Below are 26,095 nucleotides of genomic sequence, written 5' to 3'. Positions count from 1 at the left end.
CATAAGACGGTCAGCACTGAATTCTCAGATTCTGAGCTGATGTATAGGAATCAGGAGATTATGTATGCATACCCTGAAAATTTCACTGTGTTTATTTCTAACAGTATTCTTAAATTGATTTCTAGTTGACCACAATCTTTTGGTAGCTGTTCATCCACTAGATGTCATAATGACTCTATTAAAAAATGAAAGCAAGTTGGTTTCCTGATTCACTTATTCAGTGGTACCAAGAACAGGGAAGCGCAGAGCAGAAGTTAAAGGGCATTAAATCTCTAAGCGAAAGTTCTAATTCTGCAACAAATTTATTTTTTTGCTGTGTAGTTTAACCTTTGAGCATCCAAAGTTTTGTGAGCTTTTTATAGAGATATAAGAGATTTTTACACAGGGCACACTTTCTTTTCATTATCCCAGATTGCCTGGTGTAGTTTCTATGTATCCAAGACAATATGAAATATAAAAATGCCAATTTAGATACTTACTAAATTGTGTGTGTTGTAAAAGAATACCACAATTCTACAACTGTGATAACAGATAGACAGTTAATAATCTTTAGGAACAGGTCCTGGTACTGAATATGATCTAAATAGACAGTAATAAAATACAACATTAAATGTTTTACAGTTGTGGTGAGGTGAATAATCAATGCATGAACACTTGAAAATATAATAAATCAGAGAAAAGCTGTTTTGTTTCCCACTGACTTTTTAATGTCATGTTGAAAAAATATCTAGACATATTTCATATATGGTCTTCCTACTCCAATAGCCATCCATACGTCTGAAATTCCACACTCAATAAAAATCTACAATGTACAATAAAAGGATGTGGTAGCATTAGACATTCTGCAACTACTTTTCACTTTTCAGGTTCATCTCTATAGTTAACTGAAGCTTAAAACCAGGACTTCTCTGACTGTAAAAAAAAATTATCTGTATTTAAGAAGCTAAAAAGATAAAATTTCCCAAGGATATATGCATTAAAACATGCTTTGTTCATACATTCCTGCACTCAGACGACATTTCATTCTGACCTTTACATCTCAGGGTATTCTCTGTCACAACAAAGTATAACCAGGAATACGATCAAAGCAGGGAGAAAGAAGGGGGATACTGACAATTATAAAATTGCAGCAAGTCTCTATCAGTAGCTTAAATGAATGCTATCAATGTACAAAATAATAACAACAGTCGCAGCACGGTCTATCATGCTTGATAGATCTAAAATACTACTACTTATAAGAATTTAAATATATGTAGCAGCTTTCAAAACAAAATTACTTTCTAATAACTCTATAAAATAATTTCCTCTTTTGTGAGTTTCACTTTTATGTATAAATATATTACATATATACTGGTCTATCAGTATGTATACATTCTCCTTAACACTGCATTTCCAAAAAATGCTGTATTCACATTAGTCTCAAAAGAGCCTTTATGGAAGCATCCCTACTAAGGAAAGAATACATTTCATGTTATGAGTAATACTATTGAAACAAAAAGGAACACATGGTGGATAAAGTGAAGAAAACCACATTATACTTTCCAGCCAAATAGCACAGAAGGCATTTATGTTTGATCAACCGCATTAGAAAGATAAAGTAAATCTGCAGAATATTCAGCCATTCAGAATCAAAACATTGAGTAATACGTACAAGCATATATAGGAAGAGCATAGGTAGATTCTGTTTCCTATGACGTGCAAAATTCTGTACTCTGCCTGAAATGATTCATTTACAGAACTCTCAAACCTCAGCAAACTTCCCTCAGCCCCTAGACCTGCTCCATCCATTTACCTTATCATTACTCAACTGAGTGTCTGAAAGAAGTGGGGAAAAAATGCAGACAGATGTCCAGACCGCAAAGTAATGAACCTACTGATAGCAAAAAGAGAATCATACACTGATGGTTCAACTTGAAGTACCAGCATTTTCTTGGGCTGACCATTCACCCAGCATTAGCTGAGTCTGAGGACTTGAATGTCACAGGCATATGGTACCTCACGTGTTTCCAGAACTTAGAATTGGATGACTGTGGGTGCACAGTATGCTCCTCTTTCCATTTGACAGTACCTTGCTGCTTGATGATGTACCTAAGAGATTCCTGAAGATTCTCATAAGTCCCCATCTTCTCCATTTCCAGTAGGATCACCTTTGTATCATTTTGAATGAGGGCATTGTATAAAGCAATATGTTGATCGTATGCAAGTTCTTGACAATTAATCAGCTGCTGTGTGAGAAGGATGATCAGTCGTCTGCTCTTCTGTATCCTCTTCTCAACTGCATTCGCTTTATCTAGCAATGCACACACAAAAAAACAAGACTGAAATTTCCTTCATAGACTCTTTTGTATAGGTACTTCATTTCTTTTATTTTTTAATCAGAAATAACCTTTTTATCACTTCAGTCAGGTACAGTTTATTCATTTAAAAAAAAAAAAAAGCTTAAAATCTCATAGTAATCAAAGTTTCCTTTCAGGTGTTTTCTTTAGTTGAAGTCTTAATATTTGCACTTAAGAGTGCTCTTAAGAATTGTGCGGAACTTCTAATTCAACAGGTCAAGTTCAGTAGATCTGGCTTGCACCGTATTTGTGCTTGAACAATAATTTCCATTTAAGAAAGTATATTCTTTAAGTTTAGTGCCTTACAGATTGATCCTGCAATACTTACCCATGAAAACTAGTCTTTTGGAGACATTTAGGTGACTTACTTCTAAGAAGTTTATTTTCCTGTAGAGGGAGTGCTAATACCCCTAAGCTATAGCATGTTGATATATATGCAAGCTTTTGCACTGGGCTGGCATCCACTCAAGATTTGTACATCAGCATGACTAAAGACGTTTTTCTTTCCCTCTGCAATGTTAGGGGCAGCTGATCAACCACAATTAGAACCATGGTGCTGAGGTGTTGTTCTTAGAAACCTCAAGAGCTGGCATGCTGTGGGAGAAAGTTCTGGATAAGGAAGGGTAAGGAAGATAACCCCTTGAATGACTTCTCTGACCTATTTGTTGATGATAAGAGCATTCTCTGCAAACAATTTGCCCTTCTGTGAGATTCACTGTTTCTAATTCCTTTGATTTTCTTCTTTTTTCATTAGATTTCTCTAATATTAGATCCCTCATAATAGGTCATTTGGAAGATGGAAAAAACTCAGATCAGCAGCTATTTTTATATCTTTAGTTTCCATAACTGCAAGGCTTTAAAAAAATAATATTGTTTTTGAGGTGCAGTCTACTGAGCTCAAGACTGAAAGATGCAGGTACTAGGGGAGGTATTTAGTTCTGCATTTGGATTTCTGATGCCACACTTAGGGTAATGTTGAGCATGGGACTGCATGCTGCAAATACTTCAACTGTGGAAATCTTTTTTACCTATTTTGTGAATGTCAGAAGTTCATATGAATTCAGAAAGTGGCAAAAAGCAGCATGAAATTAAGAAAAGAAAAACAATTACAAATGTTTCTATTACAAATAGAAATTTCAGCATTTTATGTCCACAGACTGCTGGGAAAGTACTAGGCAAAGTATCATATAAACCTGCCCTGTTCTTAGGGTCTTTTCCAGTCATTTGCCAATGGTCATTGCTGATGATGAGACACTTGGCTGCACAAAACATTCATCCAGTAAAGTATGATCATTCTCATGTATTTTCTCATGTTTCTGTCTGTTAGCGATACAGCATCTCTGGCAGTGTTTAGTTAGATTCTGTAGCAAGGAAATTGGCTGACAAGACAATGAGACCATGAAAAAAAATGGAGATAATGTTGGTGAAACCTCTTGGTTTTCTGCAAACTTGTGTTTGTACTTCCCTGGTCAACTGTTGAGTTGTAGAAAATTCCCCTAATCTGTAAGACTAGGAAACAAAAATAAGGTAAATTAAGGAAAGCCAGTGGGAGTCCAACAGCTATACAGCACTTTTTATCACTTGAATCATTCAGTTGTATTGGTCTTTATTAGTGGAACAGCACAAAAGTAGAGCTTTCCTCTGGAACCAAGAGTCATAAACAATTCTTGAAACAATAATTCCATTTTATATCCTCACTGTATTTTTTTTCTGGAAAGACAAATAGTTTTACTGGGAAAAATATGATTTACTAAATGGTATGATACATTTTCAGGAAGGATCACAGTAACTCCAAGTGGCATTTGCTGTAAATACTCCTGATTTACTCTGTGATTAGCATATTTTAATTATAAGGTTTGTGATTTGGAAATCTGGTAACAAAAGGCTCAAGATCAGAAGGTAAGCAAGAGCGGGGAGTATCTGGTAACGTACACCTGTCTGAAATCAGAGAACTTTTAAGTGCTCTCCATGGCGGACTGATTCTGAACAGCTTTTCCACACAACTGGAAACATTTTGAGGGATGAAAGTGGACAAGAAAGGCATCTGCAGAAGGCAGAGAATGTCAGCATGAAAAGGATAATGAGCAGTGCCAGCCAGGGAGGGATGCTCATGTCTGCCGCCTTGATGGCTGTGAGTGAACTTGGTCTGGCAGTTGGCACCAGCAATGCTCTCCCTCATTAAGTCAAGAAGAGCAAGATCTGCCTTGGCCCAGAGCTTACATGTTGATAGCCAGAAGCACCAGGTCCCCTATCTGCCAGTACCTAGGATTGAAGAGAAGCAAGGGAGATCTCTGTGATGCCAGACATCAGCGCCCCTCGGGCTTGTGCTGGGATATCTATGCATTTGTACTTAATAATGTAAAAAAATAAAAATCATTCATCCTTTTCATTGTTGTCAAAATTAGGTTCATTGGTATATTTGAAACTAACTTTATGGTAGTTGTAATTCTGTAATTGTTAAGAAATTTTAAATTTCAAAATAAGTAGAACAAAGATTAAGGTGTAAATTAGAAAATGCAGGAGAATTGAATACTTTGTGTGACATGCAGCCTTTGAAAGGCTGAGAGACCTGGGAGTGTTCAGCCTGGAGAAAAGACTGAGGGGGGATCTTATCCATGACTGTAAGTACCTAAATGCAGGTGTCAAGAGAATGGGGCCAGGCTCTTGTTGGTAGTGCCCAGTGACAGAACAAGAGGTAACAGGCACAAACTGAAACAAAGAAAGTTCCATCTGAATATGAGAAGGAACTTCTTTACCATGAGGGTGACAGAGCACTGGAATAGGCTGCTCAGAGAGGTCTCCTTCTTTTAAGATTTTCAAACCCGCCTGGATACTTTCCTGTTCATCCAAATCTAGGGAACCTGCTTTAGCTGGGGGTTGAATTGGATGATTTCCAGTGGTCCCTTCCCACTCCTGTGATTCTGTGATTTTTAGAGTTCTGATAAAATCAAATGGGAAAAAAAAAAAAGTTACTTATTGTCCAAGGCTGGCTTGGTGAGTCTTCATTACGCTTGGGTTACAAGCATCCATTCATGCATTTGCAGAGTGAAAAATGTCTTGATTTTCAGCCAACATATTAGAGCCCCTGTTAGTCCCACAGTTTGTACTTCATTTGCATACAATGCTCTTTTTTCTCCAGAAAGGTTTGAGAGTAGTGTCCCATAAGAAAATATTGCCCTGTAATCACCTGAACAGATGGCATATTGTTTTGCCACTGACATCTTTGTGAGTTTCATTGTTCTGGATCAGGTGGGCTAGGTATAGTCTGCCTCAGCAGCTCTTGCAGCTGTCTGCATTCTTGTTGCAGTGGCTTTTCTCAAGGCCAGGCAGAGCTTTTGTCACTCTCCAGAAAAGAAAAACATCAGTGATCTTGGCTCTAGGCAGATGAGTCACACCTGGCCCAGTGCAGATGGTTTTGGATATGTGTAACTCAAAATGAGCTACCTTTGGCGTCATGCTTCTTTTCTGATAAAAAGAGAACATCTGGTCTATAGAACACCAGAGCATAAGACAGACAAGTCAGCTCTGGTGGAAAGTAGATAGTAACTAGATTACAGCTAATAAGAAAGATAGCATAGAGATGTCCGCATGAAAATTAACACTGATAAATTAACAAGATTCCATTTCAGAAAACAAGGAACTGGAAATAAAGAACACAGAATGTCTCTTGAATTAGCACTGGGAATTGTATGAAATGAAAGTAGGTCATCTTGGTATACAGAAACTGAACTTCCTGTAACTTCAGCACCATTGCCACAGGTTGAAAAACCATGAGTGATAATAGCAAGGTTAATTCCTCAACTTAATTTGTGGTTTTCTTTTCCTCAGTGTCTTGTAGACCTACTCATGCATGCTTTGTCCAGATAGTGGCAACTTGTGCCATCCAAAGAGCAGGTGTACATCTGAAAAAGTCACTCTCTGGGTCACATTTCCTGCATCACACAAGAATGTGATAAACAACTCATGCCCCACCCTATAGCTTGTTTTTCTTAGAACTTCAACAAGCACAAAGTGCCCTTGAGTCACCCTGCTTGACACATCAGATACACAGCTGCTGCTGAGATGAGCAGCCCACTCAGGAATGTAAAGGGACCTCCTGTCTCCCACCCAGAAAGGTGGAGAGAAACACAGTTTGCTCCAACACAATAAATAATGAAGTGGATTATCTAATTTGAAATTTACCTTCTCCAGGATATGTATCTCTGCCGTAAATGCATAATTTATAGCCACATTTATTTTCCAGAATATCTGGCATAATTTGGTAAACAAAATATTCTACAAAATTAGCTTCATTGGTGTGGCTTCTGGGGTAAATAACATATGCATCATATATCTTCCCATCTGCAAGGCAAAACAAGAGGAAAGTACATTAATTTAACATGAATTAAAGCTGTCTATTGCAAAAGCTAGAAAAGAAAGAAGAAGGAGGAGGAGGAGAAGGAGAAGAAGAACATCTTTGAAATAGATCTAAGTAGGTCTTCCTGCTAATCATAATGAGGTACATCATTGAATACATCTTTGGAAGTTAGAGACTGTACACATTTTTCCTTGCTCAACTGTTATGTCCTATGCACTCGCCACTTTGGAGAATCTGACCTTGTATTGTAAAAGATGTATCTCAAAGCATGTAGAGTAAGGATTCAATGAAGTAGAGATGAGTCTCATCATTCATTATTTCAGTGGTATAACAGGCTCCTAAATCAGATTTTTGTGTTTCATGGCAAACAGTTTTGTGTGTATTTGTTTGCTTTTGAAAGTGAAAACAATATTGAATTCCTTGTGTATGTAGTACATCACTACAGAACCGAGGCAAAAGGTGAATGCAAAGCACTACCAGAGCTGTTTTTCCCCTTATATAATGGTTGCAGAAGTCATGAAAAAGGAAAGGACTGGGCTCAATTGGCATGTGAGCTAGTAAATAGCTATCAGATTTATCTGTTTCCATATGATTTGTCTTCTTCTTTTATTTAAACTACCTTGTGCAATGCTTACTCACCATCCTTGACTGAATAGGCCCGAAACAAGTCCCGATACAACAGGACGATATCAACTCGGAAGGACTGATACAGTACAACAGAGACTGCTACTGACACTAGCAGAACTAGAAATCCAGCAATCATGAGGACGTTAGGACCTGCTGAAAAAAAAAACAACAGAGAAACGAAGTGTTAGCTGCAGCCTTAGCTTCTCTTATTTTCTGCTGTGGCTTTAAGGAGCTCACCCTGATAAAACTTCTTCCTTCCCCAGCTGGTGTATCCAGGACAGAGGCCTGTTGCAACTCTAAAGCATAAGCATACTATGCCATACATACTTAATATCCACGTGTGTTGAACCGAAGCGCAATAAATACCACAGCTGTCAGTGATGTTTGTATTTTTGTAACATGACCAGCAACAACATTGAAGCATTTTGCAAGGCAGCTGAGCCCAAGCCTGATAATAGGAAGTGTCCACACAGGGACAAGCAGAGGCTTGAGTGTAGTTGCACAAACAGGGTACAAAGAAACATGTGCAAATAATAAAATCTGCAAGATAAGATCAAAGTATGCAAAACAAGAAGGAAAATGGAACATATCTGGTCATAAAAATAAGATAAACTACACCAGAAGCAGAGGAAGCTCCTTTGAGGGTCCAGCAGCATAAAATATCAATGACAAGTAAGGAAAACTGGGAAGAACTGAGTCACCCACGGCGGTTCCAGCTTCCTTCATGGAAGAGCTCTTGAATCTGATCACCTCAGCCCCAGAGATGAAGACTATCAGGGACAGCCATCATCAGCTCTGTGCTATCATATGCTTACAGTTTAGGATAAGATTGTGATTATCACTCTTTGGGGAAGAGCTACATTTCTATAGCAGCCCAGAGAGCTATGTTCCTGTATTAGCCCATTTCTCCTCTTGTTCTGTGGTACACGTAGCAGAAGTCAACCTAGATATGCACAATCTCTAGGTACCATCTAGTTCTGCTGCAGCAAGAGATGATGGGAGGCAGAAGCAAGGTCATTTTGTACTCTCTCCAGCCTAGAAAATAGAAAGCTGTAATAATCCACTGCTTATTACAGCCACAGAGCTGAAGAAATTTTTGACAAATGTCTTGGACATATTGAAATCACCCAGATTCAGTATTGAAAACACTATGAATTCTAGATACCCAAGTTTGAAATCAGTACGTCAAAGAATTTATATAGCAGTTACACATACAAGATGCATTATTCCTTTGAATGGAAGATTAAAGTTAATTGCTTCACAGAAGAAATCTACCCCAAAGCAAATGAAAGATACCTAATTTGATTCCTCTTGATTTTAACATGTAAATTCAGAGCAGTTCCATGCACAGTTTTTCTCTGACAGATAAAGCAGGGAAGAGAATTCCATTTGTAGTCCGCCTTATTTATCTACTTATTCCTGTCCATCATGACAATTCATCATCTTATAGTTGCAGTAATGAAATTGCTCTGGGGACTTGTCTGTTATTCAGATTGGTGGATTGGTTTGGATTAAAAAAGTATGTGTCCTCAGAAGAGTCAGAGTGGGAGATGGAGTTTAATCCCAAAGAAAGGCACATGAAAAAGAACAGGTTGTGCATCACATCTGCATAAAGGGGCCCACCTGTATATTTATTTTAGTACAGTATAGCAAACATAGCAACTGCCTGATGCAGTACCCTGCTTCTGAGTATTACTAGAACCATGTATCCCTTAAGCATTACAGTGGAGTTTTAGACATGCTTCACAACAGCTCAGCCAATGGAGGTTGCTTACATGTACTGGTAGCCACTCAACCCAGGTCTTTGCCTCTCTCTGTCTGGAAAACACAAAAAAGCACACATGGCTACAGTAGCAGCAGTCCATTCACTGGCAGCTGAGGAGCTGCATGTCACAGAAGTCTCAAGAGCCAGTCTATTTCCTCTACAAAAAAGGCAGCAAGATGGACTGGAACTGTTGGCAGACCGTGTGCAGCCAGCAAGCTGCCAGGGGAAGGCACTGAGCACTACAACCAAGAAGCAGTTCTAGAGCTTCTCTTGGACTTTTCCTCAGTGAATGAAGTAAGATAAAATATTTGACAGTGAAGAGCCTCTTGCATTGATGTATACAGGTTCCTGAGTTTTGCAAGAGATCATAGAATCATCAAGGTTGGGAAAGGTCTCTACGATCATCTTGTCCAACCATCCACCTTACACCAATACTGTCCACTTAAGCATGTCCCTAAGTACCACATCTACTCGTTTCTTGAACATTTCCTGGGACAATGATGAATAAGACAGTGCATTGAGGAGGAGATAACCTTAAAGCAATAGACCCTGAGAAATGCCACTGAAAAGCTAGATAAATAAAAGTCTCACAAGAATATTTACCACTTTACCTGGTAGGAAATGAGATGACTCCAACAGTGTTTTCACACTCTTCTATTTCTGTCTTTCCCATTTAAAGGGAGAATGAAACATCCAGCCATGAGTCATCTATCTGATGAAGAACACTCTCATCAGAACTAAGAGATCAGGAAAAAAGACGTTCCAATAAGACCAAAGTAGGCAAGAAACCCAACCAGTTTCCTTCATAGCAAAGTTGGCTATTTTGCAATTGTGACTGCATCACGTGATGCCTACAAAGGAACACTGTCCATGTTCAAATTTATGACTTGATCCATAAAATCAGAAAACCCCTTTCATACCCAGTGAGAATTATCCAAGGGACAGAGATGGCCATTTTTTTCTTATTGTTTCAGCTGTTGACACTGTGGGCTTGCCACAGCCTTACAAATACTGTTCTAGTATGTCAAGTGTTTAGAAAGCAAACAGGTTCCAACAACAACTTCTGTAATAATGAACCTAAAAGGAGCTGTTTGCATTTGGCTTTGCACTGATTAGACCAATTCTGAAAAAAAAAAAAAAAAAAAAAAAAAAACCTGATAAATTTCCTGTGCTTATAAAACTTGTAAAGCTTCAGATCAGAACCCCCACAGGGGTCTTCCTGGAAGAGCAGGTTCAGTTCCCAGAACGGCTGACTCAGTCTCTCATTTTTGTGGAATATATCAGATAAATTCAGCACAATGGGGGCAATGGCCAGAAGCAACTTTTGGAGGCCTTGAACAAGGCTGACCAGATCGTTCTGTTCCGTTTAATTTCACTGCAATGCTTAATGGCAGAGAGTTCACGAGCTGACTGTCATTTAGTACTGTTTATTTAAATTCAAGTGCAATGAGAACACAGAACTACCAGCTCACAGGAAACAATATTTGAGAAGCTGGAGAAAACAACCCAGAAAACAACATTTGAAAGCTTCTCCTGAGAGACACGGGGAGAACTGCTCCTTTTTGTAAGTTCTTTGGCTTCTAAAGGGGACACACTTCCAGATAGTAAAGGTGTAGATCGGGGTCTGGAATTCCTGCCCACACCTGTCTACTGAAGATAAGCTATAACATACAGCAATAAATAACTTTGAGGAAGAAGAGATCTGGTGTGCTGGGCTGAACTGGATTAGAATAACTGGAATATGGGGCATTCTACAGAGCAGAGTGTTCACTCCAGAAGGATTTGTTGTCCCCCAGGCATTTTTCACTTTGTTGCAGATGAGAACTGAAATAAGACAATTCTTGTTGCTCAGACCTATGAAAGGCAATCACCAGCTATTTAACTAGCCCTGAGTGAAGATTAGGAACTAGAAGCCAGCGGTAGTTTAGATATTAATACAAAGAGTAGCACTTAGGAGACATTCTGACAGCCCCTGTATCACTGAGAAGTCAGATAAAGGTGATGTTGAAGGGAGGTTCCAGTTCCTGTCTGCTCTCCTGGTAGAAGGAGTTAACATTTCCAGTGTTTTTCCACTTGCCATAGCCTCACTATCAGAGTCTTTGCCTGTTGCCTGGTGTCCAGCAAGACTTGCTGCATCCTTGCCAGGAAAAGAGGAAGAAAAGGCTATGAAAAACCATCACAAATTCCTTATGCTGACTAGAGACTGACACCATGTAAGAAGTTATGCAGATGATCTCTGAGCTCATGAGATGATGTGTCTCGTGGCAGAGAGGAAATGTAAAATATGGGATGAGCACCATCTCTGGAATTAAATATGGGAGCATAGTACTGAAAGAGCTGGAGGAAATAAAACACTCTGTATCATAGGCTAATTCTTTAAGTTTGCCTCCAGAAGTATTATGAAACAAAAAGAATGCTTTTTTGAAAAAGCGTTGGCAAAGGAGTCAAAGGACACCAAGCAGCCTCAGGCAAAGAGGAGAGAGAAAAGATGGGAAATAGCATTGAAGGAAGGGCTTCATACTGACCAGGAATGGTCAAAGGCTATGCAGGGGCTGGATGAGAAAAAATAGAGAAAGCTCTTCCTCAGCGGGAGAAGCAGCAGCCTTTCAACATAGCAGCAGCAGCTGAAACACACAGGGTTGTCAGCACTACCTAACGGAAGCAAGGATGCAGTTGCATCAAAATGCATAGCCAAACTTTCACTAAAATTCTGTTCAAACAGACTTTATGCAATTTCTCTGTGTCCAAAAGATAGTGTCCATAGTCTGACTACCACCAAATCACACCAGGCAGAGCTGACTGCACTGCATTGCTCCTGATAACTGAGGTACTTGGGTCGTGCTGCTCATTTCCAAAGAATCATAGAAACACAGAAACATTAAGGTTGGAAAAGATAACCAAGATCGTCGAGAGCTTCTCTTAGCAGCATTCATCTCCTATTTAAAAACACAAGTGAAAAAAAATCCTTGGGACATACATTTTTTTCACCATATTGCATGTCTCTTCACACACATATGTGAACATAATATATAAGTGCATAGCATACATCCTGAACTGGAAAATACACATTTTTCCTTGTGCTTTGCCAATGACATTCTTTGCTGGCAATATTAAGGAATGTTTATGTTTGTTTATCATAGAGATAAAAGAAAACAGCTCTCACCACCCTTGGCTGTGACAGAAAATCTTCACTCCTCTCTGGCAATTTTTAATTCTTATGTGGATGACAATTGTTAGCAATGCAAACTGTCTAAATCAGATATAAAGATACTGCTAACAATGAGCTAGTACTTAAAGTACTTGATTGTGACTCAGAATATTAAATTCCTGACTTCCTTGGAAAATGTCTGTGTGAGCCAAATCATTCATTCAACACGTTTTTGACGACAGTAAGACTGAAGAGATTCAAATAGAGTAGCTCTGATACAGTTGCCTACAGCATCTTTGCTTCCTCCCTTAACCCATCATCTCTGCTGCTATTTAGCTAGTTCATAAAATGCCCCCCAAAATGATTACTTTCAGTAGTAACAACATCTCTTACTTCCTGTCACAGACTTGTGCTACAAAGAATAACAATGCAACCCATGCTAAATGCTTTGGGAAAAAAAAATCAGAATACAGAGGAGGAACATGTGTAAAAAGCACACTGATGGGATAGCAGCTAGGAGACATGAGTTACGCTATGAGAAAAACAAAACAAACAACCATAGACATATATTTTAAAAAAAAACTGTGGGTTTTTCTTTCATTAAAAACGAAACAAAAAAGAAGAATACACATTTTTATTACACATTTACAAGATGTGAGGCACAAGGAATCCCTGCAGCATTTTTATTTTACTCAGAGGCAGGCTATCAATGTTTTAGCACAAATATTGCTGATCTGTGAGAGGAGCAAATAAAGACAACTAAAGCAGAGCACTGCCATTTCTGGATTTAGCCTTGCTCACACCAACAGTGACGAGCAGCAGAAGCAGGCATCTTGACAGTAGCAGCAACAGGAAGAAGGGGATAGACATCCACACAACACAGGCAGCAACAAAGAGCTTTCCTGAACATTTACTGAGGACCTATGGATAAAAACAAAATAAGATTTGTCTAAAGTAGAAATCAGGTTTAATGAATCACTTCATGAACACAAAATATCAAATATATTCATTCCTTCATACAGAATTTCCCTCATCTAGTTTGCAATATGAGGTCAATAAATGGTTTACATTGCCCGCCCTACAGCTTCCTTCCCTTTCTTTGCAAGAACATTCTCACACATAATTCATCACAGTGCTGATGTGATCTCAGCTTCCTGAGAGGTGCTAAGCTCCCACTTACCTGGCAACATGCAACCAAAACATTCCCTCTCACACTCCTCTGGGGAATTCCGGGACGTCCTCCTCAGTGATGCCCTCTCCTCTGCTATAATCCACCTACATCCCTTCTAATGTCTGCTACAGCAAGAAAATATGTCTCTGCTTGAAGCCATAATCTTGTAGGCAGTTATGAACAGTGAAAAATACCGCAAGACGTGTAGCTATGCAAGTCCTGTGATCACAATAAACTTTATTTTACTCTTTCCACCATTCTCTCGTAGAAAACTCATCCCTCTTTAAAGGCTTTGTGATTTCCTCTCAAGACCTTCGGTGGCTCAGCACATTTAAAGGGATAACAGAGGAAACACCTGACCACTATTTCTGCCAGAATAATCAAATCCTGTGGTGCAGCAACAGTGCTTTCTGGGATCTGACCATCCCCACCAAATAATTCCTATAAAGGATGAAAACCATCTCGGACCCCACCTTTTACTAAACTTAATTTTCTTTCTCTGGCAGAAGTGACTAGAACAATGAATTTAAAAATGAAGCCAAGAGAAAGCCTTCAAAGAGTTACTCACACAGTGTGGGGTACAGTGGGCACAGTGATGCTCAAAGGGAATGAGTAGGAATGTCCTAGAATCAGAACGCTTGTCACAGTGCACCGTCCTGCTCTCCATATTTATTCTCTTGTTGAAAGTTGGCCCTCCCCCGGCAGGATGCCATGCTCAAGGCTGAATTTACCCCAAGGCATTTCACAGAGGAATGAAGCCACAAGAGTTTTGCCACTGACTTGAATATGTACTGAGAAAGCAGACTGTTTTTTTCCTTCTTTCTGGAAGAAACTTCCTTACTACCAGAAAATAATAAATCAAATGAAAGAAATAAAAGAAAAATAGAATGAAATAAAAGGAAAAAAAATAAAATCACCAAAATATTTCTAACAGTGTGAAGCATGCGAGAGACAAAATGAAAAAAATTTACTCTTACATTTTTCTTTGAGTCGTAATGTCACCGTGGTCCTTGTATTTCCCATTTCATTCAGCGCTACACATGAGAAACTTGACTGCAAATCCGTATGTTCTATGCTATTAATGTACAAAGTTGCCTCTCCATAGTATTCTTGGTGTTGTCCTTCAAAACTAACAGCAAGAGAAAGAGGTAGTACCGGTTGCTGTTAAGAATAATTTGCATAGAAAGAAAAGATTATTCCAGGTTATATGTACTTACTAATTAATTTCTTGACGAATTTTTCCTTCATCTGCATATTCTACTGGCTTCTTATTCACATCCCATGTGACAACACCTACAGGCTGTTTCTTAATCCCCAGCCGGGCCTGACATTTCAGAGAAAAAGCAGCACCTAACCAAGATTGATGAAAAACAAGAATAAATTTATTTTCCTCATAACATCTTTTTCTGCAAATCTTCATACCACTTTTGAGTTTTGCCTTAGCAATTTTGGTATTTTCTGAGTTAAAGCACAGAAAATGATTCACAGGAGTGTCTTGAAAAGAAATACTGAACGGATATTTTAACAAATTACCTAATACATTGAGAAAGACTACAAAAGAAATTATTTATATATAATGGTCTGAAGGGAAAGTAGACTTCACTTGTGATGCTCAACCCGTGTAATCAGCTATTGAGGAATACGGAAAAGAAATGTTGTCTTACATACAGACATATATGGAAATAGCATAATAAAATTTCAGTATGTAGTATTTATCATAAATTTTGTTTGCAGATTCTTATCATAGATTTTATTCAAGCTGGAAAAGCTAGAGAAAAACAGATCAAGTAAAATTAAAACAGGAAATGTCTTATGCATTTGTTATTGGAAAATACTTATTCCAGAAATAAGAGTTACTGTTGCACTGAAGTAAATGTAATTAAAACACTTTAAAGATTTCCACATTAATCTGCATCAAAACAGGGCTTAGATAAGGTTAAAAAAATCTTATGATTTACATCCTGAATTGGTATTAGGGAGCATGGAGAAATCCCTTCAGTTCTGCAAGCAGACAATAGATCTGCTACAGTGTTTCCTAAACATTAAGTAAATTTGCACCATGCATTTTGAGATTAATTACTGTCCCAGAGGCTAGGGCATTAAAGACTAGCTATCTTATTAAGGAGAGAGCCTCCTGGCATGCTAATTCTTAGTGATAAAGAAACCGGAAGAAAAAAAAAGAACAGGAATGTGTTTCCATGTGGAAAGTGTTTGGGCCCAGGGGTCTGGTGCTACAAGTTACAAGGAGTGAATCTGAACCATTGAGAACATCCACAGTCCTAAACAAAAGGAAGCTAGGTGTATGTTCAGGAACGCCAAGGGCCCTCTATTTGCTACTTCATTCCCTGTCCTTTCATTCCAACCAGTATCTTCCAACCAGAGCGATCCACCCTGTACTAGCCAGCACAGGCAGGACCAGCGACCAGTCCCTTGCTCTACTTCATGCATCAACAGAGATACAGCTGCTGTGTCCAGATGAGAATCACAAGCAAGAAGTATTTCTAGTTGCAAGAATAGTCCATCCTTCACTCTTAATGGTATCATCAGGCAGTTTCAAAGGATTTAGTTAAAGCCTTCTTTGAAGTGGATGGAAGCTGCTTAATTTCCAAATAACCTATTGTTTAGATATAGCGTCATATCGCTATGCCTGGAATGAATTAAATCTGGTAAAAACTGTAGTGGAAAAATGTAATTAACCTTCTCCCTGAAGCTGCTGATGTTTGTTAGGTCACCATAAAATGCTGCTTTAAAAACAATTTAAAGTCTACTTACCAAGCTCCACTTCTATTACGTCTTCATCTTTTGGAAATAAAATTTGAACAGGTAGAGATGAATGCTTTGCTTTAGAGATTAAGGAGAGAAAGGAAGCATGTATTAGAAAACTGTAAAAATGCATTTTATGAAGTAATGGAATTACATCTGTTTGCTATGACAATGAACATCCATTGTCATTAGCTTTCAGAAGGAGCTTTTCCTTCAATATATTCATATTTCATCTCTGGTAATTATTGGTAAAGAGAGGTCCAAGCTACACTGAAACACTTGGCTTGACGTAAGTATCTATTCCCCTTGTTGCATTTTGCTTCTTTCTTTGCCATTCAGACAATCTCTCATTTCCTGGTCGAAACACATTGCTTCCTATCCTTCCCATCAAGCTTTTCCTTCTCAAGGCACTTCTGTGAATCCCATAACCACGTTTCCCTATAAAATATGCAGGAACTTACTTAACTCCCTTTTCCTAGGCTGCTATAACACCCATTCTCTTTACCTCTCCTAACTGTCCAAGTTTTATAAGCTGGATCTTGGAGGGGGAAAAAAAAAAAGCGCCAGAGAAAGACAGTAATTTCCAGCTAGCTGACAGAGCTCTGATTTTAGCTGCCAGCATGCAGACACAGAATGTCCTCTGGATCAGTGTGGATTTGCAGACCAACAGGGACACACATAAGCCAATAATAACAATATGTAACAGTTTATTCATCCAGCAAACTTATTTTAAAGGCTAACAAAAACTCAAAGAAGTTGTTGCTAGGTATTCTGAGTGGCAACAACTGGAGCAGACTCAAGACAACCAGCTGAGATTTCACATGCTATGTTGCAATCCTTTCTTTCTGAAATGATTAAGAAATAATCAAATTAGCTTTGAAATGAAGTAGTCTGCCTGAATGCAACAAAGATTTCTGTAATTTTTGATAGCTGTGTGCCAAGTAAATAAGAGCTATTTCCATTATAACCCAGACAGAATAGAATTCTTGACTGGTCAGAAAAGTTTCAATGAAAGTACATTCAAAGAAAAGTGAAATGTGAAGCAGAGATTGCCATGTAGACCAACAGGGTATTTACTAGACAGAAACAGGGAAGGAAAGGCATGATACCTCCTAAGCTACTGTACTAGCTCTCCCCTCAAATCTCCCTTCTGACCAGCTCAGAATAATGAGAACATACTTTTCAACTGAGGATCAAGGCAAAAAACTGTAATTGAGGCTCCACAGAGCTGGGCACAGTTTCCCACAGCAAAATGTTCTGAAGTCAGTCTGTGAATTAACTACATTTATTTTTCAAAGAAAGCAAACAAATGAACAAACTGTTTTTCTATTGACCGGATTGCACAACTGCAGAACATTTTGAAGTCTGGTAAGTTGATACAATCCAGAACTGATGATTACTGGCACACTCTTGCCCTGACTGACATCAAAAGACAAGGCCTCCCTGAGGACACTGAATCCCAGAAACAGCCCCAAATCCACACATCTCAGCCATGTTGGCCACTTTCACATTAACAAGGGTTACAGTGATCAGTGAGCTCCATTCATTTACTGTCTGTGTTCATCACTCATTTTGTCTCAGTCAACAGAAATCTAAAAGTTTTTTAACCAAGATGGACCAGCAGGTGTTGAGGTGTATGCCATCTGCACATCAGCAATCCAGTGATTACCAGAAGACCCTATAGGCCCTCCTCTCACCAAAGCAATAGAAAATCAGTTCTTGTAGCATGCTGTGAAAGAGCCCCTTCACCTCAAAAATATGTGCTATCAGTCAGCCCTACCAAGCACAATATGGAACCAGGGTCATCAGAGACTATTACTGAAAGCCTGAGTGTGGTTGGGTCTGAACGTAGTGCTCTATTTGGATCCCCACCCACAACATTCACCTAAAATACGTTGATCTAAAGTTTCATTAAAATACAAATAGCTAACAGAAAATATTTTTCTCTTTAATGTACAAAAGAAGTTTCCTTTTCTTTAAGGAGGCATAAATCTTTGTTATCTTAGCAAGTCTCACCTTCACTTATAAAGATCCTTGTTGCTGATACATTGAAAACATTTCCTCTGTGAGTATATGTAAATTGACAAGTATAATAACCATCATCCTCCTTTTTCAGGTTTTCAATAAAAATATAAGGATCATGCATGAAATATCTCTCTCCCTGTAGAGGTCTGCAATCCTGGAAAATAAAGCACTCTTTGGTTGGTTGCAAATAGCTCCCACAGTAATCTGATCTTCAGCTGGCACCATCATTGTTTTATTTACCTTATACCACTGGATGATAGTAGCATTCTCATAATTCTTAAATGTAGGACAAGAAATTTTTCCTTTTCTGGTTTCATTTGCATAAAGTATCCGGCTTGGGAAACACCTTCCTTGCTTGTATGGATGCACTTGCACATTCATTTTGCGCTCTTTTTTGCTATTATCCGGACTTTAAAAAATCGAGTAAAGATGGTTCAATGACAGCATTATTATTCAGACTAAAATAAATACTTGTAGCAAACGTGAGTCTTGTTTTAAAAACATCTGGATGGTTACTACATTTCAGTTACGTGTTGTTTTAAAGGTCTGCTATAAAAATAGCAATGGCGGAATAAAAGTTAAACAAATTCATCTACACCACAAAAAATGACATCATTTGCACAGATAGCAATGAAAATGCATTTTTAAAACAAGTATGATTTTTTCTTCCAGCTCATAACTGTTTCACTTTTCAGTATTGCACTTACTAATTTATAACACAGGTGTAGTTTCCAGAATCCTCTAAAGAAGTTGGCAGAAACCAAAGAAATATTTCTTTTGAAAATATTCGTGAACCCTCTTCTTCTTCAGGAATTATTTTCCTTGTGTCTGTGTGATACCAGGTGACGTTTGCAGATAAATCATTTCGGGGACATTTTACAACTAAAGCCTCACCTTCGATTGCATCATCTGCAAATGACCAGAAGATAAAAATCTCAGGTGAATTAAGTCTTAGACTCAATGAAGAGAGAGAAGAATTTGGCATTTCTGGATCAGTAGGCCAGTCATGTGCCTCTAACTACCATCCTCAAGCTTTCAGAGATAATGTAAAGAAAATTGATTCCTGGTATATTTGGTTTTGTTTTGTTGTTGTTTTTTGTTTGTTTGTTGCTTTTTTTCCAAGCAGATTTTGCTCTGTTTTCAATGCAGAAAAAGGGAATATCAAGATTTTGTTTTTTAATGGAAGAAAAGAACTACTGGTAGGAGGAAGTGAGTAGATAAGACCATCATAAAAGAAATTCAGAAGAGCTTATCTCAACTGCTCATGAAAATGTGAGGGGGGGAAAAATCAGAGCAAAACAGAAGACTGAAAGGAAGGATCTGATGGAAAGTTGAAAAGACATCAGAAAGGAATGAGAGAAATAAGTGACTTAGAAAATCAAATCACACACACAAAAGGAAAGGAAAGGATAAAGTTGAGAGAAAGGATTTAAAATTTTATTTAAAAAATAAAAGTGAGTGTAATACTGAAACTGGTCTGGAGAAACTTGAAACAGGCAATTTTGACAGATATTTAAGTGTTGTGGTTCCTGAGCAGTAAATTGACAACTGAAAATAGAAACTCCAGTCTGAAAGTCAGATCCCAGTTTGGAGAAGAGAAAAAAAGAGAAAACTGATGAGGATGAAAACTGGACAGACAGGTCAGCACAGGAGTTACAAAAGATAAGGGAATAAGAAAATGATACCAGGTAACCAAATAACCAGCCAAAACAGAGAATCTCAATCAAAAGTGACATTTTGGGGGAGAATTGCCACCACCTGGCTTTAGACACGTGGCACGCAGATCAGGTGGTGAGTCTCTCTGCATGGCTAACACTTGTCTTCTGGTTCTTTCTGAAGATGTCCTCCTCCATGGACATTACATAGAGCCTTACAGACCCATCTAAGTTACCCGCATCAGGTACGAGTATGCATGAACTCATCGTTCTAGCAGCATTCCCACCCAGCAGTCCTGCATTGCCCCTCCAAAGGAGCAACAAAATGGAAATACAGTACTCTTCAGGAAAAAAAGAGGGGAGAAGAAGGAACAAAGAAGATGAGAGGCCTCATCTAAACTCAGCAGCGTCAATGAAAATTTGGTGAATTTTCCAGCAGAATTTAGCCTCTTAATAAATCTATTTTGTTCGTAAAAGTAACATTCATTCTGTAGAACTGAGAATACAGGGAAATATTTAGAGATAACACCTTTCTACATTTCTCAGACAACGCAGCTCATCTGGAGACTAACACTACATGAGCACTGTATAATGCAGTGTCACTGGTAGGAAATGATTGCAGGATCAGCAGAGCTGTTGTAACAAATTGCATATGCGAACCACACTGCTCAGTGCAATTTAAGTATGCTCTCTCCTGGGGATTTTGCCCAGCTGAAGCCAGGAACAGAAGCTACCCCCAAATCCTCTCAAAGAGGTTTTTCCTTCTGCTTGCAGAGATGCCAAGAGCAGCAATAGAACCTGGATTTAATGTCTGAGAAATTAACAGTACTCAGTGCATTTTAATACAAGGAGAAACAACACACAGAGCTAACTTCTAAGCTGTGATTTATGGCTTGAGATAAACTAGCTAATTTTAGTTAAGAAAAAATCAGGAATAACTTACTGAATAAAAAGAAGGCATACTTTAAATGTGACTTACATGATTCTGATATCACGGAAACCAGGAGGAAGATAGATAGGAAGATCAAGTGTATATATACCATCATATTTCTAAGCGAAAAACAAAACAGAAAAAAAAAAATATCAGAATACGCTACTGATGTATATCTACAAGTAGATAACAGCATCATGCAGTGATAAGCTGAGTCATGTGGGCTGCTCTGTACAGAACGTGCGTGTGGGTGCATGGCAGCCCTTCCACAACTCTGAGATGATGCTCTTTGTTCCATGGTCAATGCAATAACTGATGCACCATTAAAACTAATGCTATGACTTCATATGATTTAAGGGTGGGGAAATTTCTCGCCATGATGGGCCTCAAATAGAAGCCTCTTCTTTCTTGGTTGTTTCTGCTTGTTTTATTTTTAAGGAAGGTAAATGTATTACAGCATTCTCTTCGTTGTCAAGAGTGAAGAATTATACCTTGATCTAGCAAAAGTATTTCCTGGATTTGAAAATATATACCTTGGCTGTGAACTAAGCTTTTGTCCTATCTAGTGTGTGGGTGCATACCACATTCTTTCTTTTGGAAACTGGAAGTATCTTCAGTGATAGCTCCTCACAGGTAAGTGCTTAGAGGCAAAAATAGAACCAGATGAGCACCATCAACTGTGCAAATCCAAAGGGGATTGGAAAGGTAGGTAAAGGAAAATACATGGCCCTCATACAACAGTAGTAGGGCAGATCCTAGGCCCCACTGATGTTTCAATTTGTGTCTAATTGACGTGCACCTGCTGTACCTAGCACCTGGGAGTGTGGCTCCAGCAAACCCTGTATCAAAGAAACCAGCTATTGATTTGCAGACATTAGTTCGGATGTATTCTGTGAATATCTCAGGAGACAGTAGATGTGCAATCCAGATATATTAACGAGTCATAAACACTTTATTTACCATCAATAGAGCCTTCTCCAGAATATTGTCTTTACCTGCAGATTACGGAGCAGCACCTGTTGCTATCACAGGGGGAAGGAGTGGTCCCACAGTGCTACAGGTGGCAGATAAGTTGTCAAGAGAAAGCAAGTTAGAAGTGAATTGTTGTTTGTACTGCAGATAGGAAGCACAGGAGAAGTTGTGAAAAACAGGCAAAAAATGTACAGGCAGGATAAGTACTGCCGTCACACTTACTGCAAGGAATTTTTATTTCCATGCCAAAGATTTCCAGACTAAACAAACATGGACAGGCCTAATCTGTGCCAAGTCTGAAATTCAGAACAAACTCAGATTTGAGCTTTCAGAAACATCATTCGCTTTGTACTGATTTGGAAAGCTTCTTCTTTTAGAAGGTTTAATAAACATCCTGGGTTTTATTCTTAACTCTAATAAAACTTAGTGTTGGAAGAGAAACGCATGAGTGTTTCAGTGTTGGTGTTTGCAGGGTTCATGGAAAAAGACCTGAAAAATCCAGCATCCCAGGAAGGCTGTTGACATGGGAAGTGAGTGACCATCCAGGATCTCCAAGAAACAAACTGTGTGAGTATCTGCTCATTTCCATTAGAGCTAGAGAAAAGCTCCACATACAACCACGTGCAGGCTACTGACTTCTTTAATCTTAAGGAAATCTTAGGCCAGCATCATAAATACTTGGAATTACTTTTCAGCATAACAAACATCAGCAGCTTTGTCCTGGAAGGAATTAATGAGTTGGCCCAGAAGAGGGTTCAGTGTGAGCTGGGCCTTTGTATGACCCAGAATGCAGAGAAAATTAGCACACAGGAAAGCCCACACCAAGAGCACAGTAAAACATTTAGAGCAGAAGTTTTGTTTTCAGGAGGAGCTACCAAGGAGCAAACTAGACTGGCAAGTGGGAACAGGGAGCTGAGTTTCACGTATCCTGATTATTATAAGCCAGGATCAAGATTTATTAAGCAAATCAATATGTGCCAATAGTTCTATTGATCTTAAGTATAGCCCACTAGCCCCTAAAGACCCGCTTTTACAGGAGGATGAATAACCACCTTGTTGTGCTACAGAGGTAGCAGTCTATCAGGCTTAGCTTCTTGCTTCTCCAGAGAGAACTGTGCTAGAAGCGTGATTTTTTTTCTCAAGTGTTTTTGCCAACAAACTGCTTATAATGCTGTTCATGTAAGTCAATAGACATTACAGAAGTACTATGGCTTGCATACCAAGAAAAATTGAAAATGCTTTTGCAATTTCTTATTTAGAAAGTTTTACATGCTTTACAACACAAAAATACCATGAAATAGTGATTGTGTGAGATGATACATTCACAGAGACTTCCCTCATTCACTCTTTGAGAGATATTTAATCTCTCATCAAACCAGAGAACTCATTCTGACTGAAAATGAGCCATTAAAATAGTAACTCTGAAATTATTCCAGAACAGTCACAACAGTTGATGCTTACAATAATTACAGCTATGAGTGTAAAATTTAAGAAATTCAGTACTAAAATATGGCAATACTGGAATTCATATATACGTTACTTTTACAAAATATTTTGAAGGCAGAAAGTACATAAATATACTAAATCGCATAGCAACTATTTTCTGTTTTTGAATAACTAACAAAATTATCTGTCAGAAAATTGAAGAAAAACCCGTTTCTAAAAACACTTCATTATGGGTAAGTCTTTATGTTGGTCCCAAAATTATTTGCCTATCACATCAGCGTATCCCATATTTGAATCTAATAGTTTTTCTTTAGATAAAGAGGCACATAAGTGAACTGAAATAAAATTTCTTACAAAATTCTGAGTACAGTTTCCAGCAGCATCAGTTATTATTGAATGATAAAATGTTCGACCTACCCTCTGGAAATGCACACAGCAGAGAAGTCCTTTGCTCTGGGCTGGGTCCTTTGCTTGTACCAGATTACTGGGAATGCTTTTTAACTGGCTTCTGCAATGCATATCTGGAGGAGCAGAATTTATAGCAGCATTTGAGACACCTCCCACTGAACAGAACAGAGCATGCAAATGGCTGTAGCAGCCCTTAGTGCCTATCAGAGAGGGGGTCTCCTTGTTCCTATCAATCAGATGTCTTTTACCAAGGGCATGGGTTTTCCATTAATCACAAACAGTGCCATTTTATCATGATTGTACTGCAGTAAGCCTGCAGTAAGACTAATTCCTGGCTTTCTCACACGCCTGGGGAGAGCAAAGCAGGAGCCGTCAGCCAGCAGAGGGTGCTTTGAAACAGGTTTTGCCTGAAAATAAGTGGCAGCTTTGCTGGGGCAGGACTCCTGCAGAACAGCTGTATGCATCGCTGGGGCACCGGGAATGGTTTTCAGTGATGGACACTGCTTCCCTGAAGCTAAACTGATAAAAGAAGGCCACTGAGAAACCGGATGTCTGCACCAACAGATAAATTAGGTCTTTGAGGGAAAGAAGGCTCAAAGAGCAGAGACGTTTCACTGGAAATCCAGGAGCAGCTCTGGAAAAGGAAGTGGGAATGGGAGAAGCCTCTGCAGGGATGACAGCGGCCCAGCGCACTGTGCTTGCCATGAGCAGGTGTACAGGGGCTGTATGGACCACCAAATATCAGAGACATTTTAAGAGCACAGCGAAGGACTGCTTAGCAGCCTTGCAAGCACCAGCACCAAACCTGTGCCAATCACAGAATCACAGAATTGCAGGGGTTGGAAGGCACCTCTGGAGATCATTGAGTCCAGCTACCAAAGGTCTCCAGTAGTGCCTTCTGTGTGAGGCAATCTGTCCACAGGGGCTATCTCTGTGCTGAAAAAGCAAAATTCCTGAGGGTGAATCAGCTTCGTACCTCTTAGAATTATTCCTAAAAACACTCTGAGAATCAGTGCTTCGTCCTTCCTTAACAGAGTTGCTGATACTCTTAGTTCCTTTCAGTGTTTCTGGGAACCCACTATGAGTTGAAGTCACAGCAGTCAGCATGCAGCAAACTCTCAGCAATTTGTGAAGATGTAGTAATTACATGCCAGCAGGCAAAAATCTTGTCCCTGTTATACCCATGCTTTCCCCAGCTCTTGGTACATCCCTTCCTTCGAAGTGGTCTGGGGGACTGTACTTTCCCTATAGCGCATAAAATCCAGTGTCATATGGACACCTTGCCACAATGAAATATCACATTGCTTTGGTGAACCACTCAGCTAAATTATAGCTTACAAAGCTGGTGACGACTCCCTGCTAAGGTTCATAAAGTTTCATCAGCATTAAGGGCTTCCTCATTTCCTGAAGCTTTTCTCTAGAGATAGGCAAGAAGTGTGGAGTACACCATCTACATTCAGTTGCAGATTCAAGGACTTTTCAGCTCCTCGTGCTGCCCTGCCAGTAAGGAACACTGAACCACAGAACCATTGAGACCACTAAGATCATCAAGTTCAACAGTCAGCCCATCCCCACCATGCCCACTGACCATGTCCCTCACTGCCGCATCCACATGGTAATTGAACACCTCCAGGGATGGTGACTCCACCACCTCCCTGGGCAGCCTGTGCTGGTGCCTCACCGCTCCTTCTGAGAAGAAATGTTTCCTCGTATCCAACCCGAACCTTCCCTGGCACAACTTGAGGCCATTACCACTCGTTCTATCACTGTTACATGGGAGAAGAGGCTGACTCCCACCTCACCACAACCTCCTTTCAGGTTGTTGTAGAGAGCAATAAGGTGTCCCCTGAGCCTCCTCCAGACCGAACAATCCCAGTTCCCTCCACCACTCCTCATAAGACTTGTGCTCCAGATCTTTCACCAGCTTCATTGCTAGGACAGCTGACACAAATGGGGCAAAGGGGGCAGTTGGCAACATGGGAGATGGCTGTTGCTGATCAGGGACTGGTCAGAAATCGTTCAGCTTGTGGTAAGCAACTGTGTTGTGCATCACTTGTTTTGTTTTGCCTTCCTTCTTACTAAACTATGTTTATCTCAACGATCCTGATGGGCTTCTTCCAACTCACGGTATTCTATGATTCTACGCTGGGTAGTCCTGTGTGGAGTCAGGAGGTGAACTTGATGATCCTTATGACTCAATGATTCTATGATCTCAACCCACGATTTTTGACTTTTTAATTATTATTATTTTTGTAATTCTCTCCCCCATCCTACTGATGCCAGTGGGGTGTGAGCAAGAAGCTGTGTGGTGCTGAGATGCCTGCCAGGTCAAACTACAACACCCAACCTCTGAAAAATTCCTATTTGATGAGCATACAAAAAAGTGTACTTACAGAATAATGGCAAGAAATTTCCTTGATGAGTTAGCTGCATCGTTCTCCCTTAGTAGGCTGTAATGCATAGCAGTCCAATGAATAAGAGAGTAATCTGC

The 26,095-nt window shown here is 39.3% G+C and overlaps 1 protein-coding gene across 4 annotated transcripts; it reads right to left on the bottom strand.

Moving 5' to 3' along the window:
* On the bottom strand, positions 683-26,095 carry IL1RL1 (interleukin 1 receptor like 1). Of its 4 annotated transcripts, XR_002443591.1 has the most exons (13): positions 25,998-26,095; positions 23,614-23,717; positions 20,827-20,897; positions 18,900-19,101; positions 18,433-18,601; positions 18,184-18,346; positions 16,177-16,245; positions 14,622-14,754; positions 14,382-14,533; positions 7,333-7,473; positions 6,519-6,677; positions 5,093-5,274; positions 2,168-2,290 (listed from the first exon to the last, which is right to left on the bottom strand). XR_002443591.1 is itself a non-coding variant. In XM_021413797.1 (12 exons), the coding sequence occupies exons 3-12, from the start codon at positions 20,891-20,893 to the stop codon at positions 1,944-1,946; spliced, it is 1,602 nt and encodes a 533-aa protein (XP_021269472.1). In that variant the 5' UTR covers positions 20,894-20,897; positions 23,614-23,717; positions 25,998-26,095; the 3' UTR covers positions 683-1,943. The 4 variants fall into 4 exon arrangements, 3 of the variants coding, with proteins under 3 accessions (XP_021269472.1, XP_021269477.1, XP_021269492.1); XM_021413797.1 differs by lacking the exon at positions 5,093-5,274 and having other exon boundaries at positions 683-2,290; XM_021413802.1 differs by lacking the exon at positions 5,093-5,274 and having other exon boundaries at positions 683-2,290; positions 7,333-7,470.

The sequence above is a fragment of the Numida meleagris genome, chromosome 1 (genome assembly GCF_002078875.1).
Source record: "Numida meleagris isolate 19003 breed g44 Domestic line chromosome 1, NumMel1.0, whole genome shotgun sequence".
Taxonomy (NCBI): domain Eukaryota; kingdom Metazoa; phylum Chordata; class Aves; order Galliformes; family Numididae; genus Numida; species Numida meleagris.
This window is presented reverse-complemented; position numbering and strand designations above follow the sequence as displayed.

Excerpts from the sequence above, each read along its gene's own strand:
- IL1RL1 (XM_021413797.1), bottom strand. The coding sequence starts at position 20,893 with ATGATGGTATATATACACTTGATCTTCCTATCTATCTTCCTCCTGGTT. Across the intron at positions 18,602-18,899 it reads TACACCTGTGTTATAAATTA|TCCGGATAATAGCAAAAAAG; the intron begins GTAAGTGCAATA and ends GATTTTTTAAAG. Across the intron at positions 14,534-14,621 it reads ATTCGTCAAGAAATTAATTA|TTTTGAAGGACAACACCAAG; the intron begins GTAAGTACATAT and ends TCTTGCTGTTAG.